General features: G+C 38.1%; 1 protein-coding gene across 3 annotated transcripts in view; it reads right to left on the bottom strand.

The window, feature by feature from the left end:
• The window catches only part of cep350 (centrosomal protein 350kDa), a 34,990-nt gene that overhangs the window by 8,935 nt on the left and 4,532 nt on the right, over positions 1 to 21,523 (bottom strand). The window contains exons 6-31 of one of the 3 annotated variants that reach the window (XM_015399577.1): positions 20,567 to 21,171; positions 20,305 to 20,418; positions 19,534 to 19,659; positions 16,615 to 16,734; positions 14,440 to 15,137; positions 14,196 to 14,314; positions 12,190 to 13,208; positions 11,963 to 12,095; positions 11,554 to 11,627; positions 11,003 to 11,180; positions 8,537 to 8,664; positions 8,272 to 8,435; positions 7,395 to 7,505; positions 7,121 to 7,261; positions 6,835 to 6,974; positions 5,989 to 6,096; positions 5,685 to 5,905; positions 5,290 to 5,510; positions 4,836 to 5,114; positions 4,586 to 4,735; positions 4,317 to 4,471; positions 3,335 to 3,457; positions 1,573 to 1,829; positions 1,006 to 1,205; positions 722 to 842; positions 73 to 233 (exon numbers count right to left, since the gene is read on the bottom strand). In XM_015399577.1, coding sequence (XP_015255063.1) covers positions 73 to 233; positions 722 to 842; positions 1,006 to 1,205; positions 1,573 to 1,829; positions 3,335 to 3,457; positions 4,317 to 4,471; positions 4,586 to 4,735; positions 4,836 to 5,114; positions 5,290 to 5,510; positions 5,685 to 5,905; positions 5,989 to 6,096; positions 6,835 to 6,974; positions 7,121 to 7,261; positions 7,395 to 7,505; positions 8,272 to 8,435; positions 8,537 to 8,664; positions 11,003 to 11,180; positions 11,554 to 11,627; positions 11,963 to 12,095; positions 12,190 to 13,208; positions 14,196 to 14,314; positions 14,440 to 15,137; positions 16,615 to 16,734; positions 19,534 to 19,659; positions 20,305 to 20,418; positions 20,567 to 21,171 — 5,866 coding nt within the window. The remainder of the gene's footprint in view (positions 1 to 72; positions 234 to 721; positions 843 to 1,005; positions 1,206 to 1,572; positions 1,830 to 3,334; positions 3,458 to 4,316; positions 4,472 to 4,585; positions 4,736 to 4,835; positions 5,115 to 5,289; positions 5,511 to 5,684; positions 5,906 to 5,988; positions 6,097 to 6,834; positions 6,975 to 7,120; positions 7,262 to 7,394; positions 7,506 to 8,271; positions 8,436 to 8,536; positions 8,665 to 11,002; positions 11,181 to 11,553; positions 11,628 to 11,962; positions 12,096 to 12,189; positions 13,209 to 14,195; positions 14,315 to 14,439; positions 15,138 to 16,614; positions 16,735 to 19,533; positions 19,660 to 20,304; positions 20,419 to 20,566; positions 21,172 to 21,523) is intronic. The other 2 variants (XM_015399585.1, XM_015399594.1) reach the window with 2 other exon arrangements.

Here is a 21,523-nt window from a genome sequence, read left to right as displayed (position 1 = left end):
AAATGGACACATCATGACATCATCAACAATTTTGCATGGCCAAATGCACAAATGAAATACAATCATATTTACCTCAAGTTTCTTCAATAGTTGTGCCTCCTGAGCCTTCAGCCGCTCCTTGTGTCGCTTTTTCTGCTCTTTTTTCAGCTGGTAGGCCATGATCTTACGTTTTCTCAGCTCTTCCCTTAGTGCCTTGATACGACTCTCAATGTCACTCTGGTCTGAAATGTTTTCTGCAGGAAAATTTTGGGGGAAAAAAGAATCACAGCTAGAATGTGAACACAGCTTAGTCCCATGTTTTGTAGGGGATAATCCACATTTCTCCCACAGAAACTAGAACAAATTACTGTACATTTTCTCTCTGGTAGAGAGTAAAGCTCATTTTCATAAACACAATGAACAAAGAGCATTAAGCAAGTAGCTTAAGAGTCTATGCTTGTAGCCTGTCAGTAAATTAAACATTTTACTAACAAACAGCAAAACTTTACTTTTACATTAACCAGAATTCTGCGTTTGTCCTCTCTATATGAGAGCTAAGCAGTTTAGGCATCACTTAATTTCTAAAATTTAATTCGGGCAACACCACAGCTTACTGAACAAATAGAGCCCGCAATACAGCTGCATTATGTCCATGCTGGGCTTTATCTCTTCAATATTTGTCAAACAAAAAGTCTGAATGGTTCTGAACTGCTAAAATGTGCGTTTCTAAAGATTAACTCACCAGACAGCACAGCTGTCAGGTGATCAGGAACCTGGGAGGTGGAGCGAAGTTGCATCTTGCTCTTACTGCCACAATCTGATGGAGAGGCAGCAGGGCTTTGGCTGTCTTTGATTGAAGAGGACTTTGTAGAACAGGAAGTAAAAGAAGAAATGGAAAGAGAATCACGCATCACAGATAAACTGATCAGTGCAAAATGAGCATTAATAATGTGTTTGTGCAATCAATAAAACATTTTTTGGATATGTTTTGAACCCTTTTAAACTAGCAAAAAAAACCTTTATTACCTTTAGAGCCGGTAATTGAGACTCAGCAGAAAAGTCTTGAGTGTAAGTAGCGGGGCTGCTATAAACCGGGGCTTGTGGTGTTTCACCCACTGAAGCCAGTTGCACTGAGGTTGGACTCTCTTGGTGCAGAGAAACCGGTCCCTCTGTGTGTATACTGGACTCCGTTACAATTGAGGAGCAGTTGTCTTCACTCACAAGCTCTGAAAGATAAAGTAAAAATTAAAATTTCAGTGATAAAAAATATATATATATGAAATTAACACTGATTAAATGTGTCCTAAATTGACACACTAAACTGATACAAGCTGCAGAATACATTGTTTCATAAACAAAGATAAGCATGCCCTAAATTTGATCAACTGGTTCCATCATAATTGTTTTGCCACATACAAGGAAGAGTTAAACAGGTGATATCCCAAAAAGGATGCACAAATTGATACATTTAGCAGAATGCATTTTAGTTTAGTAATATTACATGAACATAACAGGTTGACTCTAAAAATACAAGAGTGAAACCCTCCAACAAGAACAAGGAATTATGAAGCTAATTTGAAACCACAACCTCACCCTTTTCACTGTCATATCTAAGTTCTAAGCTTTGTCGGTGAGAAGCCTGCGATCCAGTTTCAGAGATATCATTTCCATCGCTCTCAGACGTTTTACGGTCCTTGTCCAGAGGTCTTCTCAGGTCCCAGGCAGCCAAGGCCTCTCTCTCCATCCTTCGGACTTCAGCCTCCTCCTGATCCAGTTGCTGTTTCCACTGGAGCAGCTCCTCGGCATGGTGGCGCCTTTGCATCAGTTGCTGTTCTCGCCTCGTCAGGAACCTAGAGAAATGGATAGTTGGCAAAAGAACAATAGGATGAGAGGGAAGTGAATGAACAGAATAGAAAGAGGATTGTGATATAAAAAGAAAACGGGGAATAAAGATGGGAGTGGATTTAAAAAGGAAAGGATTTAAACATGGTAAAAATTTTATTTAAAAAACAATGAGAAGAAACAGAACAAAGATAAAGCATAAACAACATTAAAACAGGACCTTTAAGAAAAGACCAAAAACGTCCCAGTTATTACTGCAAACTCACCTCAAACCTTTGCAAAACAGAGAAAAAAAATAACACACGCATTCAATGCATGCTTGAAATATTACTCCAGAAAGGAATGCACATGTACCCTTTAAATAAAAAGGTGATGAAATGTTACTCAGTTTGAAATAGGAGTAAAAAGTAAAGAGCTTAAATTCATACATCACACTGCTAGCTTAGGGTTGGTCATGGGGCTCAATCACACACAAACATATGCACAGACAATATTCCATTAGGAAAGCCAGTACATGTCATTACTGATATATTACTCACTGACGGTGGTCTTTTATATAAAAAATATAAAGTAAATGTTTGTTTTAAAATAGAATCTAAAATAGATATCAGTTAATTCTTTTTCTCTAAACCATTTTATTCTCTTTAAGCTCTCTATGCTAAACGTATTTAAAAAAAAAAAATAAATAAAAAAAAATAAAAAAAGAGACAGAGAGGAGTCAGGTATAGATGTGTTTGTCGTGTCATGCCTCTCAGTTGTGGGTGCTGTTACAATGCAGTGTTATTTAGCCGCGATCAAATTAGGAAGCTTTTCTCTTGACCTAATATATACTGATGACAACCCAGAAACTAAGCTCAATTACAGCCAAGAACCATCTGTACCTATTATCCCATAATATGCAACAGTTGGATAGCAAAGGAGCAAGATTAGATTCACTTAGCTCATTACAGGGATGGAGCACAGGACCTTAGATCTATTTGTTACAGAATGCTTAACTTCTGAGATAGTGTCTTCTTATTTCAAAATCTGTCTGTCATCGATAACTGGGCTGAATTTGAACACCCTACAGGGATGTAGTAATTAAATAGAAACTCAGCAAATTTTGTTTCTAATAATTCATATCAAGACTGGAAGAAATCAAAGGGAAAAGAAATTAGAAAAATATTGTTTCATACTCATCAAAAATACCTAATAACACTTTAGTAAGAGGAATCCTTTCACAGCACCAATATTCAAAAGCAGAGAGTTATCTTATTCTATGTTAGTAGTTTTCTCTGGGCATCTTTGCAGCATTCATTTCAATATTTCTCCCGGAGACCATTTAATACCCCACAAAAGACAGGGGGGACAAAAACCCCAAAACACACACATCCAATCAAGCATAACCCACCAGCCCACGCTCCACAGAGTCCCAGTGTCAGTGGATGAACACAAGCATGTTCCATGGGGTGGGGGTGGGAGAGGAAGTGAGGCCAAGCAGGGCTAGGTAGAGAAAGAGAGCACTATACAGTACCTGACCAACTGGTTGTAGATAAAGAGCTGGAATTTAGGGTGGAGGTTGGGAAGACAGACACTGAGAGAGGCCCAGTGGTGGGCCGTGAACACAGAGAAGAAGCAGTGGACAGGGGAACAGTGTCTACAACACACAGGCACGGAACAGACATTTAAAAGAGCCACATCAGGGTGCAGACAAACAACAGACACGCACACAGGTTGGAAAAAGACAATGAGACAAAAGAGGGAAAGAACACGTAGAGAGAGAGGGAGAGAGCAATATGAGAAAATGTGGTTCTATTGCACAGCAGGGCTTGTGAAAAATTTTTTGGGCTTTTTTAAAGCTGCATGTTGCTTCAAACTAGGGAGGGGCAATAAATATATACTTGAATATTATTGGGAGAAATATTATCGTGATAAAGGTTGTAAGCTTTTGTGATAACAACACAATAACCTCTTAATGATGAAACCCGAAAAACTAAAAGTATGGTTTGAATTGGTAATTGTCACCTTTTCCACAGCTCATTATATAATTAAATGCATTCATCTCCGCTTACCACCTAATCATTCCCAATCTAATAATACATTTGAGCAATTCATTGTGGAAATATCAGGGATTGGTCATTGATAGTTAATAAGATCAGAACAATCAGTCTTTTGCAAAGATAACCACAACTACTGTAGGGGCAAGAAAAAAAAACCCCACAAGAACGAACAACTGGAAACCTCTCAGGATAAAAGAGTCCTAAGGTGTATAATGTTCATAAAATTATATCACTAAATGGAGGGTAATAATGGGTTCAACATATTCCTCTACACATCAGCTGTGAAGTGCAAAAATAGCACAGCATGCTGGCCAAACAAAAAATTTTAAGCTTGTGAATAAATAAAAAATATGGATAGAAAAAAAAATAGGCGGGGAACCTGTATAATATGCAAATTAATTATAATAGTTTGCAGAAAGGTCAATACATGAATAGGAATTAAATCAGTATCTTTACTTTTCATCCATGTGAGACTGCATTTTCTTAAGCTTCTGCATGATGCTGCTGGTCTCACTTCCAGAGATGGATAGCGAAGGTGAGGGACTGCGCATTTCATCGGGAAGCCTCGGGGAGGACAGTTCAGTGCCTGAAGGTTCTGACATTGGAATTTCCTAGAAATGTTACAAGAGACACACACAGGGAATTCCTTTATTGCTTTAGGCTCTGCTTCTATAGAAAAATAATCTGTTCTTCCTTCCTTCTGCGGAGGGTAAGTAAGCACTTACAGGGGGAGCCTCTCCCTCTGCACATTTGAGACGCTCTTTCAGTCTGAGTGTTGAGTTTCTCATCCGTTCAATCTCTTCCTGCTGTTTCAGTAACAACTGCCTTTCTTTTCTAGCTGCTTTGTTGGCTTCCTGGAGTCTCTTGATCTCTGCCTGATAAAACAGAACATTGCATAATGAGACAAAACACTGGATCTTGATGAAAATTATACAACCTTGCAATTAGTCAAAACAGCAATTTGTCCCAACATACCTGCTCCTGCTGGAGCTTAAGCAGAAGTCCCCTCTGCTTCTTCCTGATTGGTGGCATTTTATCATCCTCACCCTTGTCTCTCAGCTTCTTCTTCTGGTGCTCAAGCCAGGCTAGCTCTGTCCTTGTCTTTTCTTTGAGAGCTTTCTGGCGTAGATGCAACAGAGAACTCTGATGTTGTAGTCTTACCTCCTCATCCTTCATGTATTGTCGTACCATTTCCATTGTGAACTTAGAAAAACTGTCCTGCCCACTAGAGAACGCTATGTGTGCATCCTTAGACTTCAGAGGAGCCGAGGGTAAAAAGAAAATGGGATAAGGTAACAAAGACAAAAAAATAAATAAATAAATAAAAGAAAGTGATTAAAATAAAAAAATAAAAAACAGTAAATATTTACTACCATTTTCCATAACCACAGAAGCACAAAGGTTTAGGAAGTCTGGACTGTCTCCTCACCTTAAAGGAACCACATGATCCCATATCTGGGACCAATGTTTCATCGAGACTGGCTCCAAAATCTTCTGCTTCCCTCTGATGGTGCAACTTTTTCTGCATGGTTCCTCTACGATGAGCTTCAGATGGCAGCAAAGAACGGAAAGAGCATTCCTCTATGTCATCTTCCGTCATGGACTGATCGAACTTCAGAGAATACTCAGTGGCCACAGATGTAGTTTCTCCTGATGGAACAGAGACAACATTGGTAATGCACATGCCAAGTACAATTATGAGGAACAATGTGCTTCCACTGGTAATATAATAGTGGTAGGGATCCATTAGTTTCTGACTACTAAGTGGGTGCAGTGGGGTATCTGACATATAGAACCTACCAGAATTTGAAAGCTATTAAGTACCTTTCTCATCCTCTAGAGAGAGAATCCTTTCGCTGTAGACTGAGTCATTTGCTGCTGCTGGAATATCCTCCTCAATAGAGCTGCAGGCTGCTTCCTCTTTTACCCTCTCCTCAGCTCTCTCGTTCCTCCGTTTTCTCTCCACAGGCTCTCTTTTCACTTTTTCTCTGTGGTCAGATGAAGCACGTGATGGGCTGGTTTGGTTACTTCCACATGGAGATGCACTGAGGATTGAGAATTACGTATGAATTATCAGTGCCTTTTGTTGCGATGCGAGGCAAATGTGTATAAAGAAGCTATTGGCTACCTGACATTTGATCTTCTAAAAGATAGCGAGTCAGGCTGACTGAGGCTGTTTTGAGAAGATGAGGGCTCACCAGACCTGACCCTTCGTTTTGAAACTTCACTTTTATAACTGTAAGAGATCAACCACAAACCAAGATATATTAAACAACAAAATATTTAGTGCACCAAAGATATAACTATGTAATATCTAAGGTGCTTCTTTGATGGTTTTTGGAATCATGCAATTTAGTCTTGACCAGATCAGAAAGAAGAGTCGTAGTTTAATACACAACTCTGTGTCAGACAGGGTGGCTCCTCGGCAATTACAAGATGTCACTCAAGATTTGCAGGACAGATCTGGACTTTCCTAAATTGGTCGATCTCTTTCAATATGTAAATGCATCATCCTAAAGGTAAAAAAGTGAGAACCCTGCTCTAAACTTTGTGCTGATATATAGCATTGTGTGAACAACTACCATCATTTTCTCAACCCTGTCCAGCCTGACCAGCTTCTAATAACAGTTTACTCAAACTGACGAACAGTTCAACTTACATTTAACAACACAATGCAAGCAACTACCCACTGTCACTACAAACACGCTCAGTGTGAAGGCTTTGAATTTCAATGTCTTAATGGAAACAATCATCCACTGCTGGCTCATCGATTTGGACTGCATTCATTAGACTTGGAATAATTCTATATTATTCAATAGAATTGGCGCTTCCTTAAAAAAAAAGTGTCTCGGATTAAAATGTATGTAAATCCACTCAACTGAATTAAAACTTGCCTATACAATCTGGAAATATATAAAGGCATATATTTGAATGTAATAGAAGACAGAAAGTTTAAGAAATGGCCATACTTTACCTGTAAGAGTCACCCCTACTTTCATGTGACTTGGTGTGGGAACTATTTTGTTCTTCTTGATGGTCCAATACAGCCGACTCAGTGGCAATGGCTGGAATAATCAAATGTCCTGTAATCTGGGACTGTGCAAGTTCTGCCATCTGACAAGTCAGAAACATGATACAAATATTTAATGCTGCTATATATATATGGATCTTTGGTCTCTTCTATAAGCAATCAGCTTGACATGTAAAACTCGAAAATAATGTTTTGTTTTCAGATAAATAAGGAGGAAGTTACTGCTAACCTCCTTAATGTGTCGGGCAGCGTCTGCTGTGTACCGCGCTGCTTCAGCCTGTTGGCTAACCATCTTAGAAGCTGACTCTTGGAGACCTTCCAAAGTCTGTTTTTGTGAAGCTGCCAAGTTTTCTTGCAGCTCTAAATGAGCCTAGAGGCAAATGATACATAAACATTGCACACATTTCAATGTAAAAATCTGCATCTTGAAACTGAAAATATGAAGAGCAAACAGTGATTTTTCCATCAGACACTAGAAAAGGAAAAAAGAGGGGGAGGCATACCCTGGCAACCCTTTGTCTGTTCTCCTCAAGCTGGAGTTTTGCCTCAAGGGCTTCTCTTTCCGTCTTGATTTTTAGCTCATAGAGTTCCTGCTCATGGCGATGCTGCTTAGCCTTAAGTTAGGAGAAGTCATTAGGGTAATTTTAAAACATGAACAATTACTGCAAAAACAAAGGAACAATTAAGGAGAACAAATTAAATATTAAAATATATTATTCTCAAGTATTATTTCTACTTTTGCAGCTTCTGCTATACTTGAATTATTTTAGAAAAAAGCACAGCAGGGACAAGTACAGCAAAACCTTTTAAATCACCACAGCAATGTCAAAGCTTTGACATAATTTTGTTTCACTGTTTCATGTTAATTTACATGCAAGACTGCTCTGCATACAACAAAATGTGGTTTAACGACAACCAAGATAGTCATCACAAGTTACAAAACCACATTACCTAGTATCAAACAGCACTAGATCAGATTATCAATTGCTGCCATCTCTGTAAAATAAAATATGACTGAGCATTACATGCAAACTAAAAACAAAAATTTTTAAAACAGTTATGAGAAAAAGTAAATAAATAGTAGTTTTGTGGTCAAACTTACTAAAATCTAAGTAGTGTTTGACCATTTAAACAACATTTTCAGTAGATATAAAATTTAGGTACTTATGTTTTTTAGTTGTGTCCATCATGCCCAACTGTCCCAAGCTGATTTATAAATACAACAACCTGGTAATATTCGAACATAACTAAAGCCCAGATGTTGGTAAAATGCTTAAAATACCACACTGGTATGTGTGGAACACTACTTGTATCCAAATATAAATGGCACAGACAATCCCATCATTGTTACTTCTCTAAATTCAAAATATTTTTCATTACCTTAAGCATTTGAGCCAGTGATGCACTCTCCTGTTGGGCCATAGACACACCCATAAGCCTCTCTGCATCTCCCAGCTGTTTAATTGACTCTTCGATGGACTCCAAGTAGTGCATTTCTGCCGCCATGCGCTGTCTCAAGACAGCCGGTGAATACTGCAACTCACCTGGAAGAAAGAAATCAATACAAGGTGAGAAAATATCTGTAACGTTTAACTTTAATTTGGCCAGACATAAAAATCAATACATCAGTGTGGTATTAATTTACCTGTGGACCTCAGTTCTGCTCTGCTGGATGCTTTCAGATTATTAGAGCTCCTTCTTACATGCTCACTGGGAGAGTCTGCAGTTAGAGAACTGAGGTCTGGAGAGCAGGATGATGAAACCAGTTTGCGTCTGCAAAAACAGCAATCAAAGATCTGTTACTAACCTGATGGAAGCGATATCAATATCTAATCAGGTTTCTGATGGTGATCAAGTAAGCCTATTTTTAATAATCCATTTAAATCCTCTAAGAATTGATTCAAAACAGCATAAAAAAAGTCCACATTTGACAAGTTACGTCTTATTTAAAACATAGATAAATGTTGCTATATGGCACTATTTTAATACATTTCTTTTAACTATGGGTTTAGATTTGGTAAAACCACTCCTGCATTCTTTTTAGGTTTGACAACCTGTCTTTGCAATCATAATCTCTTTGTTTACATTAAACTTTATAACGAAGTTAGACATCAGCTCTGTAGTGAATCGAATTTTAATCCAAAAATCACTTACTCTATACAACACTGAAGGTGTATGGAATAGTTTTCCCTTCCCATCTATTTCCAAATTGCTTTTGTCTTCATTTTTTTTTCTTGTATCTTTACTGATTTAGTTGTTTTTTTTTCCCCTCTCAGGTGCCCAAATCATGTAAGGAGACAACCAAGGGCGATTTCTAAATGGATTTATCTATTCTTTTCAAAGCAAAGGGAACAATAGTAATTGACACATGTAAGTTTTGGCCATAGGAGCAGTTTTTAGGAGAGAAGGTTTTTTGTCTGTGTGGGTGTACTAAAAACATTTAAAGGGCCTCTTCATCTAATTAAAAGACTTGCATTTCATTTAGAAAGAGCATACCTCAAAAAGTAAATGCATCTTAGTAAAAAAAAAAAAAACTGTCAATAAAGAAAAGATAAACAGTGGTTTATAATTTCTGCAGTGATAAAGAAAAAATATAACACAAGCAAATAGAGTTAGAAAACTTATGATTCAGAGGCCATTCTAACGGTCAAGAGTTTTAGCAGAATGTAAAGCCTTCCCTGCACAGGACACACTGATGCCACAAAATTCGAAGAATCTGACACATGGGTTTCAAAGTACCAGCGTGAGCTCAAATGTCTCTACTTCATGAAGAGAGATTAAGAGGGAAAAAAACAACAACTACTCCTCCTTGGCAGACTGCCAACATTTCGGAAGGCTGCCTGATCTGCAAAACAAAGTAACCAGTGTTTTCTACACTTAGGTCGTACTGCTGCTTGCTTGTGTTGCTTGGCACTTGGTGCTAAAACAAACAGGGCTACACCAGTACACTAACACTTCCATGTTTAAGTGCATTTAGTGTTTTAGCCATGCCTTGCTTAATTTCACTTTTGTGGCATATATATACACCGGTATATATTTTTTTTTGTTACCAGGAAGAGATTGTTTATTGCCTGGAGTGACATTAAAACAGTCTACTCTTAGTGCAAAGGAAAGTCTGGTTTAATTTAGGAAAGCAGTAGAGTAAGTCATAACTGTTCTTATTAGCTTGATCTTCATAGGAAGGTTACATTTCTTCCGAAAACAACAAAGCCAGGATCCTGGGTGACCAGGAGTTACTGGTTAAAACAGACAAATATTTGTTGTACTTTAGCTCAGATAGAGTCAGCTCTTTCCCAACAAGGCTTTCCTGATGTATATTTGATTTAAGGGACATTATTACATCCCAAGTGTTTCTTAAAAATGTATATCTATAGCTACAGATCTGGATTGAGTTATTTGATTCAGCCCCTCAACCATAGTTTTCTGGGATATACACACAGAGATACAACCTAAATACTAATGCAGTTGCCTTAAATTGGACTCTATCCTATTTAGCACAAGAGATCAATACACAGCCTTGGTTGTTAGATTACACTGTCAAAACACATCTGGTCATTTTTAGAGTCCCCTTCAAATATATAGATTTGGATTGGAAAAGACATCATAAAACTTAATAAAGAATTTTTTATTGCTCCTAAGAGTAAAGCAAAAGTGCATTTAAAAAAATTTTGCTGTAAAATTCAAACATAATGATTTTTTTTTCTATGATGCAGCAGTTTAGTCGAGTAACTTGAAATATTTCTGTATTTTTACTACAACATTTTTGTAGTAGTCACTTATGTTGATTTGACTGGGACTGTGCCACACTTCTCACTTCTGTCCCAGTGTTCAACAAATAAAAACAATTTTCTGCATCTGCACCAACATTAATATATTGAATATTCAACAGGTGATGTTCTTAAACGTAAAGAAAGCAGAGCTACAGTCACTGTCTGTCACAGAGCTGCGCAAACTGTCAATCAAAATAAAAAAAATCCCTCCCATGTCATGCTCAACCTACTATGGGTAAGTTGTTGAAATTATGGATTGGTTGTGTATGTCTGTTCCTGCTCCACTTTCTATACATGCTCTGAACGACTTGCTTTCTTAATAGTCTACATGAGTTGCTTACCTTCTGGGGGAATGGGCTGAACGTCCTCCTAATGTGTCAGAATCTAAACTTTTGTCCTGGGCTTGGTTCAAACTTTTGTCTGAGGCTTTCCTTCTGTGGTCAGAGGAATTTGCTTCTGAAAGCGGTGAACCCTTCAGTTCTTCTACAAGAGTTGCATCACTCTGGTCTGAAATGGTGGCTGTAAACATAGACAATATAATTTTGTACCATAGAAACGATACCAACAAACACTTGTAAAGTGTAAAATGGCTAAACACAACAATGTTTCATTTTCTAGTAATCTATAGCTCTGCTAAAACTATTAAATCAAAATCCTGATTGGATTTCTATGGGCTCTCCTCAATTCCACAACCCTTTGTGTTTTAAAGTAACTTTTCAGACCCCATTATTGGGAGCCCTTTAGAAGGACCAAACTTAAAAACTAGAGCAAAGGCTAACAGAAAAGGCTTAGCTTGTTTGCAGAAAAAGAATTATTAAACCCACTTGTTTACATAACAACCCAATGAGTTCCAATTTAGTGTCAAAACAGGGAAGCCAAAAACTAATCATACCTCTTTTACTTGTGGAGTGCCTGGAAAGTGGTGAGGATCCAGGTGTTGAACCAGGGGACATACTCTGGGAGTGACTGGATAATTAAAAAGATTAATGTCAGCAATAAATCACTCTTGTATTACCTGATCTACTTTTTAAAGTGGTTATTATAAATCCGGACATGCAAAACATGGACAGGTAGGTCATTCACGATATTATAAAACAGCGTACCATAAAAAGAATTTTGATACATACATGTACACCAAAAAAACAAACAAAAAAAGAAACTGTATGCCTAGTAATTAAAGATGGTAGTCTTTAGTTAGTCTTTAAAATAGGGGAACATTCATATGTGCAGTTTTAGGTTTTTAAGACTGTGTGACATGAATGCCACCCAGTGGTCATGCTAAGGATGACTGTTTTTGTTACCTTGTAGAGTTGGATCCCCTTTTTAACTGGCTGCTTGCTTTGCTGCTATGTGATGAAACAAAGTCATCCAAATAGACTTCTGCATCTCCTTGGTCGTCTCCGTGTGGAGATTTCTCTGAATCTCTTTCATTCACTGAAAGGTAAAATGGAAAACATAGAAAATAAACCAGTGTTATGTTATTCATTGATAAAACTAAAAAAAAAAAAGTAGGGATTTTTAAACTTACCTTTAACATGGCCTTGGACATTTTTGGTGAAAATATTAATTACACTCAGAGGGCTTCCTTTGTTCAACTCTTCCCATGGTGCTTTGCTACCATTTAGCTGTGAAAACGGTGGGCTGAGGGCTGCACACTTTGCCGCATCCCTCTGGAACTCCAACAGCCGGTTGTGATTACTGCTTTTACCTGCTCTGTTGTCCGCTGCCTCCAAGTAATCTACATTACGCCCACGGTTACTATAGTACTGGGGTGGACTTGAGTCTCCCTCAGAAAAACTTCCCTCGCTCAGTAGAGGTCCCTCACTAATGGAACCAGAACTTAAATCATGGAGATCAGACTGATATGGAAACACAGCATTCTCCTCTCTCTTATTTTTTATTCTATCTTCTGGATTTTCTTTCTCTTTCAAGCCTAAGTCAACTACAATCCTCCTCCTCCTCCTTTCTTGAGAGTAACTGTTTAAAGATGTCCCATTTACACCTGGAGAAACCGTATGTGGATTTGTTAGACTGGTGTACGTCTTTTCCACCAAGTCATGCAGGTTCTCTGCTCCTGGAAGAGCTGTGTCTGTGTATGTTGTATAACCTGCACTTGTGGCAGCTTTGTGTACCCTAAAGGACTTGTCGCTATTCTCTGTAGCATAAGCAGGGATTTCTGTCCAGTACTCAAAATCAACATTAGAATTTCTGGGAGGTAAAACAGTATCAACATCCATTGAAGTTGGGGCGCCATAGTTGATCTCTTGTCCTGCAAACCTTCGGGCCTCTGTTTCGATGCGGTTTGATAAGGATGTAGCTTTCGCCTTTAGGGCTTCAATCCGAGACATCCTGGTGTGGGACTGAGGTGCAACAGCTGGCCGTTCACTGTACTTGCTACTAGCAGCCATTGCTGCATCCAGCCTTAAAATCTGAGAGAGAAGATGTTCATTGGAAGAAACTTGTACACTGCTGGTGGCAACATTTGTGGGTTGATAAACTGGATTCAGATGGTCAGGCTGAAGTGAAAAGGAATCTTCGAGATCGTTCCTGCAAGAAATAACAACAAACAGATTACTTGTAATCAGAAAAAAAAAATAATAAATCCATCATATGAACAGCTTTTGATCATTTTCTACCGAATGAAAACACAAAGTAAAACATTTCACACTTAGGAACATCAGTTCGAACGCATAAAATACATAAAACCAAAATATCAACGGAAAGTTAAAATATCTGGAAGAGAATAAAAATATATCAGCTTTTCTTTCTTCAGGAAATCTTTCTTTACAATCATCCAATGAATGTTGTCCTTTGGTAAAATTTAAAAAGAATAATAATTGCTTCTCTATAAAAAGACAAAAAAAACATATTTGTGTTGTTTTATACACTAGGTATAGGATACTATACGTGTCGGATTTTATTTTTTTCTTTGCTAAAAAAGTTCTAGGTTAGGAATATAACGCAGATTCTCATTAACAGGAAAGGATGTATACATTACAGCTTCAAGTTAATGGTTTGTCTTGTATAATTAGTATCAAAAGAAACTATAATAGCCACTTCTGACTTTGGGGAGTGTAAATTGTTGCTAATCTTTTGTCTAACAATTTGATGACTTAACAACACAAAGTAACTGCACAGAAAAGTTGTGTTGCACCGATACCAGTATCGGGCAGGGCTCCGATCCTGCACTAAAATGGTGGTATTGGTATCGGCGAGTACCGACAAAATAGGGCGTCGATACCATTTTGAGAGCCAAAAGTTTATAAAACTATTGTCACCCATTCCAGGTAGGCAATAAAAAGTTCTACTAGATTCACTTTGTATTAGTCTTTTTCCTGCTTCATAAAGGTAGGCAGCAGCTTGACAAGCCACTATTTTACATCCAAGTAGTATGCAGTTCTTCATATACACATACAAACACAATTTCAAACAGATGGTATCAGCCGATACTGCACAGCCAGGTATCAGTGCCAAAAAAAAAAAAAAAAGGCATTGGAGCAAAACTCCAGATAAGTATATTTTTAAATCATGTACCTGGATAATGGTGGAGGTGGCAGCTCATTTAAAGACTTGTCACTGCTTGAGGGGCTCTGTGACACCTCTAGTCTTTTGTTTTCCTTGTCAGACTCTCCTGAAGGCTGGTATAGGGGTCTCTGTAAAGCATTCATCATTAATTCAATTAATAAAACCACTACAGTCAGACTTTCAGAAATACCTGTAAAAAGCACAAAGCATATTTTAAACATAAGACAAGTCTTGTTATTGGTACGAGTATTACCATCTGAATAATAGGTGCAGAAAGGTGCGCAGGTTGTTCCTCGCCGAGCCGGGCATCCTCCAGCAGTAGTTTGGTGTAGGTCTCCTGCAGGCGTTTTTGAACGGGGGCCACAGCTGCCTCAGTGGAAAGGGTCACAGTTTTTGCTACTTCTCTTTGCTTCTTGTATAGCTCTGCAAGTCTCTGATTTCTTCTCTCAGCCTCCTCCTTTGCTGCCCTCTTCTCTTCTACCTGTCGCCTTTTTCTCTCCTCTTGTTGTTGTGCAATATACTGGCGGACTGTGTCTGCATCATAGTGCCTCTTCTTTTGACCTTTGCTTGCTTTGTTAGCATCATCATGTTGCCGTTTAGTGGGACTGGCACTACGGCAACCTCTGGAGCTGGAAGTTGGAACTGTAGTTCCCCAAGCAGAGACAGGAGCCCTTGTCCGTGAACCTGACCCTCCCCGGCCTCTTCTACTACCACTGCCACCTCGAGATCTTTTACGGGCTCGCTCTTCCATTTCAGCTGGTTTGCAATCCAGCTGAAGGTCATCAAGAATCCCCTGTATATCTACTGCCAAAACATCTGTATTCACTCCCTGTGGCATCCTGTCCTTGGCTGAAGACGAGTGATTGTATGAGGTTGTAGGGCGGCTGGACGGTTTCTCCTGGAAACCACTGCGAGGCCTCTCTGTGCCATCTTGATGAGGGTGTCTGGAAGCTGGTAAAAAATTAAAGAAGAAAAAAAAAAGATTTAGAATACAGCAATTATGTCCAGATTATTAAACATACACAGGAAAAAACTAACTGAATGCTGCTTTACTCCATGTAGTTCTGAACTGGATTTCAAATACTGGTTAGAAAGAGGGGAAAATTAAAATGAATGTTTACAAACTAAAAGTTATAAATCTTAACATACAATTTGATGAACCTTTCAGGTCTTCTATAATCAAGGTTTCTATCCATTAGAGTTCAGCTCTGTCTTGTTTTGTGGTCATTTTGGTTTTGTTTTGTGGTTGTTCATTTTTTGATAGTTAGCAGTTATTACCCATGGTAATATTTGGTCCCTATCTTTTTGCCATACCGATTAACTTAAATTTGAAGTAAAAATAGTGTAATATAATAAAACACAAAATCCAATTTTGACAATTATCGCATCTTGAAATGTCCTGTCCTGAAATACTCAACAAGTGAATAAAAGCCAAAAATAAAACATCTGGAATGCAGTATAGATCCAGAAAGGATCACCATAATGAATGAGGCTTGGTCGAAAGGTTAATCACAGTGACTTTAATCTAGGTCAAAGTGAACATTACTATGTACCATCTAATCCGGATAGATTTTTTTAGAGCATGTCTGAAGAGCTTCACTGAACTTCACTGACATTACACACAGTAGAGGATGCATGCACTTGGGCAACCAATGAAAATCAATCCATATAATATTGTGCATTCAACTTGACCAGACAGTCAATCTTTATTTGTTCTGGTCAGTGACATTTAGAGCAGATATATTCAAGCAAAAATCAAAGCATGGGCTTTGAATGCGAGTATAACTGAGTGGGATTAAATCACTCTCAGAAAGCTGAAACAGCTCGATTCTGTCAGCAATGGTGATTGAGAGGCAAAAGCAAAAAAGAGAATGAAGTATTCCCCCAAAACCAGGTTGCATCTTCTTTTATAGTAGCTCTTATTTTCTTTGTACATTCTATTGTTAACAGTGCAAAGGTTTACCAGGAAACCCTTTCATGGAAAAAGCTCTGCTTTCATTCTGAGAACAGAGGAAAAAAACTGACAGGGCCAAAATACAACATATTTATGACACAAGTACTTTTGCCTATTGACTGCCAAGTATCTGCCACTGTGCAGTTCTTTAATCAGTTCAGCCAATTTGACTTCTGACAAGACTAAACTGAATAAATGAGATTTTTACTGGTATCTAGATGCAGTCTGGACTAAAATGATTTTAAAAACAAATAAAGCAAGCAAGCAAGCTGATTTAGAAGAGTTGCTTAAATTAATGCCATCATTATTGTAAAACCTACAGTTGTTAAATCTGGTTTTGAAGGCCTATTTGAATTGTTGAAACCATCTATACAGTCTTTGATGTTTTCCTGTAACCACTTCAGACAGTATCTAATGAAAGAACACCATGTGCTGGCATGTATAGAGGGGTGAGTTCATGTTCCTGAGCCCCACCTGCTTGGGTCTGTTTTCCAGCTGGATGGGAAGTTGGTTCTTCTCTGGGTAGTTTTGGAGGGGGACCCAGTACCATCTTTACTAGCTTTTGTCCCTCACGCCATGATGCAGGACTTATCACTGGAAAAGCAACATACTTAGTTTAGAAAGTGCTATATAAAACAGCATTACATTAAAGCAGAATGACATAGCAGGTGAAGAGAAATTTAAGTTTAATAAACTTAACTAGGAACTATAGATTCTATGAATACCAAGTACACTCCAACAATAACTATAACAAAAAAGAAGTTTCTTCTGAAGGAATTTCTGAAAAAATTCTCATTTTCAGTTTATCTGATTACCTTGTACCATTTACACAATCAACAGCCCATTGCCGTGTTGTTTTTCCTGCTCTGGCAGATATCTCAGTGCAGTGCAATGTCTTATACAGAAAATATTTAGAGCAGTTCCAAGTAATCAGGTTGTACATCAAATAACCAAGCACCTGTTTTAGCTAAATAGATGAGCCAGCTGAACCTGGCCACAGACTGCAGAGGCCTATTTATAGCACCGTCCTAACACGAAACACAGACTGGTCACACTTGATGGACTACATCCACGTTTTACTGTCATCGGTTAAATTTCTTCACCGGATAATTTAATAGTACCCTATATTTATATAATCGTAAAGATATTTATAATTCTATTGAATAACCTTTATGCAACTACGCTTTAAATTGGACGTGGTTATTATTGTTTTGTAGCTACCTTACATGACATGTTTTGAATAGCTGCTAAACAAATAGTGGAACTAAGTTGAATAGATGTTTGACGAAACACAAGGCACCACAAAACATGACAGGAACACCGGAAGAAATCTTTTACATTTTTCTTTCGCATGTTTTGATAAACATGGCAGTAAGTTATTTACCCAAACCACCTGGTCTGACAACGTTAGAAAATCCCAGTTCTTCCTCCTTAGTAGCCTTTATACCAGCAGCTTTTCACTTTAACTGATATGTTCTGGTACAACGAAAGCAATGTCTTTTTGAACCATAACTTTTTAATCTCAGACTTGACAGTAAACACTATATAAAGGAGCCAGAATATTGGATTTAAACTATTTTCAACTAAAGCAAGTCAGAGTGGAGTTCCTGCCTCAAGTGGGGAAGTTACTGTATATCTTGGTTTTCTTTACAAATGAGCGGTATTTGAAGCGGGAGATCGAAAGATGGATCAATGTGGTCGCTGCTGTAGATGCTGCACTGGTCAGTTGTGTTGAAAAAGGGAGCTGAGCTAAAAGGCAAAGCTTTGAAAACCCAGTTGTTTTACATTCCTACCCTCAGCTAAGGTCATGACCAAAAGAGCAAGATCTCTGATATTAGCATCTAAAAAGGGCTCCCTCCTCAGTGCAGCAGGGCACACCCTTAGGTTATATTCACAAGGCAGGTCTTGATAATCAGTTCAAATGTTTTTGGCTGAAATACTTTTTTCTTTCTTCACACCATTGCATTTAATTAACCACTAATTAAATGAGATCGCCATCAGACTTAGGTCTGAGCGGTTCAGGACACCAGGGTGACCCACAAGCACAGGGGTAGCTGTCACACAGCAGCACACTGCTTACAGACGTAATCCTTTTTAGGAATATCATCCAAAGTGTTGAATAAAGCTTCATATATAAAAAAAAAAAGACAAAGAAAAAAAGAAGGAATATTGGAGGGCCCCCTTCCAGGCTTAGCGTTGACTGTTTCAACATTTTAAATGATTAAAGTGTATACATTTCTTTATACGCTGGTAATAGTGATCAAGAATACAAGTGATTTGAAAAATACATGTGTTCAAAACTACTTAATAAGTCAGATGTATTATTACATATACGATACTAACCCAAAACTCAGAAAACAAACAAAAAAAAAAATTTTTGCTTGCTGGACATTTCTCCAGAAATAAAAACTATAACGACAGTTTAATAAAAGTTGTTAAAGGGAAAGATCTGACAAACAAAAAACATACAAGAAAAACAAACAGACATCAATTTTAAAAAGGCTGAATAAATAAATAAGACATTGTTAAAGTTAAATCACACTTCCTCACTATAAATATAGCAATGATGAAGATTATATTGTTGTTTTATGGAAAGCACAAGATGAGTATGGCAAATAATCACATGGGGCTACATAAAATGTTTTCCTCCACCCAATCATTCATTCATTTTCAAAGTGTCCTCTTATGGCCAGGATATAGTAGTATGTAGCTAAAACCTGTTTTTGTCTGTGTGCTTTTTGTTGGTTGTAGAGCAACATGGAGGAAAAAAATCTATGGGGATTAATGTTATAACTGGATCAGTGGAGCAGCATCCGCTGTTATAATGATGCAGTGATTGGAAAACTGTGCATGCAAGACACATCTAGGTCAGCAGCTTAGACCTCAGACACATCAACATAATCTCTGAATCCATTCAATGTGTCCAAAAACTTTTCATACTTATGCCCTTCAGTGGGGACTAAGAGGGAGTAAACGCTAAATAGAAAAGAGGAACAGCTTTTACCCTGACATAACTAAGATGGTTAACTAAAACACATTACTCACACCCTGACATATACACTCAAATAGCTTTAGGGAAGCGGATACACAAGAATACATTTACAATTCAAAGCTCCACTAAACATGTATATTCAGTCATAACCATTAATGTTTTTCGTTTAGGTTTTTGAATTTTATAACATGAATGCATCCATTTCCTAATTGTTCATACTCTCCCTAATGTTACTTCTAAAGCATGCAAAGCCTTTCTGTGTTCAATGCAAACAGGCCTTTCAATGTTTTTAAATGTATATGACAGGACTTCCTTTGAGGGTTTTTCATTTTTTATAAGAACAATAACGCACTACAATATTGAATATTAAGTTGACTGATATACAATGAAGACAACTCTACCTGGTTTGGAATTCTGCTCAGATACAGGGGGAACTTTGTGGACCTTCCGGACTGGTTTCGATGGCCTCTCCTTGGATCTTTCTGCTCTCTGTTCCCTGTGTTGTTGATGCCTGGATTGTATGCCCTCTACACACAGGGAGGAAATGAAAATGCCCACAGATTAAATACAACAGAGGTTCTTATTTTACAAACCACTGCTTAGGCACAAAATTACCACAGGACTTGCAGATAGGCATTGATTGGTTACTGGTCTTAGGCTGTCTAAATGTAACAGGTTAAAAAACATGACTATTTTCTATCACACTGTTCCCATGATTTAAAGTTTCTTTAGTGAGCTATAAGTGAAACTGTTGGAGTGCCAGAGCTTTTCTTGTCTGTAAAGAACACATAATAACACTGCAATGTCCCTCCCTCACCTGTGAAAGAAAGTCATTTTCATTTAAGATCGAGACTCTCTAACCAACCCACACCCATTCAAAGGCCTTTGAAAACTATTTTCAAACAATCCAGCCAGTGGTGTTTCACCGTTAAGAACATAATCTGCAATCATTACTTTAAGAATTCTATGCATTTACAGATTAAAACAGCAGAATTTTAATCAAACCACACAAAGTTGTCAACTTTTCCAATACCGTACTCCACGGATACCTTTACATAACTATTTACATACAATAAAACTACAAAAGGAAGGTTTTGTGAGTCTGGACTTTTGACAAGAAAAGTAAAATATAGTTGAGTAAAACAGAGTAGCCTTGTGTAGCCTTCCCTTACCGGAAAATTGCTGTGATATGTCTCCGTAGATTTCTTTGCTGAGGCTTTGGAACTCCTCCTCTTTCCAGACTTTCCCATCAGGAGTCTGGATCTTTGTCTCTGTGCTGTTAAAACCTGCAAATAAAAACAGAAACTCACATATTGTAGCACTTTACTTTGTACTGCAAAGTCTAAGGTTCCAAACCAGAAACAATAAATAAAAACATGATCCTAACAGAGGCAATAAAACACATGCTAATAGAAATAAGACTTATTAAAGTACCTTTGTAAATAGGCGCTGGTGGTGCTGATGTTACTTTGCGTATCTTGGCTGCTGGCATGCTGCTTGAGCCAACACTGTCACCCTCAGCAAATGCAACAACTGGCTTCTTAAGATGACCCTTAAGCGCCTCTCCTTGTGCCGTCTCCTCCAAATGTTGTCTCTGTCTTCGAATGCGCTCTTTTAATTTCTCAAGTTTGTCATCCGGCTGATGTCGCCTCAGGTTTTCCAACCGCTGGGACACTGAACCAGGGCTTGTGGAAGGAGAGCTTTCCCCTTGGCGAGAAGAGCCAGGGGTCCGAACCAAGCATGGGTTTGATTCGTGATTATCCATCACAAGTTGTGCTTTGTGAGAGCTCTGCTCTGTCTTCAGGCTATCCAAGACCGGCTGATCGTTGATGTATCGCACCTCAGCACTCTCCACTGCAGAGGAGTGTGTGCTCTCTAAGTCCCTGTCAGTCTGTTTGTCCCTGGTTACTTTCTGGTAGATCAGCTGGCTGGGCAGGGGATCCGTGTAAGGCGGAGAGGATGTGAATGAATACTCTGGCGCTGGCTGCAGATTGTAGGCCTCCGACTGAGAAAAGGGATGTGAAGGAGGTGTGGCCTCTCTGGACATACAACAGATTACATGGGATCAAGACAAGAAGTGAGATTAACTTTTATTTACTGCCAAGTGAATTTACAAATAAAACAGGTTTTGACTAGAGTATGCAGTAAATAATCCCTGTATTTAAAACGTTCAGAAACAAAAGTGTAAAAAAAAAAAAAGTGATTTTAGAAAATACATTGCAAAATACAAAGTCCTGGAAGGAAAGAACATTGAACATTAGGGTCTTAAATTACCCTAGAGTAAAAAAGAAAGAATTGTTATCACATAATCTCTCTTAATATATGAAAAATTAAATCTAATTTGAGCATGCTGCAAAATCATTGTATATATGTTATATGTATAGATGTTAT

This window comes from Cyprinodon variegatus, unplaced genomic scaffold (genome assembly GCF_000732505.1).
Source record: "Cyprinodon variegatus isolate N-32 unplaced genomic scaffold, C_variegatus-1.0 Scaffold30, whole genome shotgun sequence".
Taxonomy (NCBI): Eukaryota; Metazoa; Chordata; class Actinopteri; order Cyprinodontiformes; family Cyprinodontidae; genus Cyprinodon; species Cyprinodon variegatus.
This window is presented reverse-complemented; position numbering and strand designations above follow the sequence as displayed.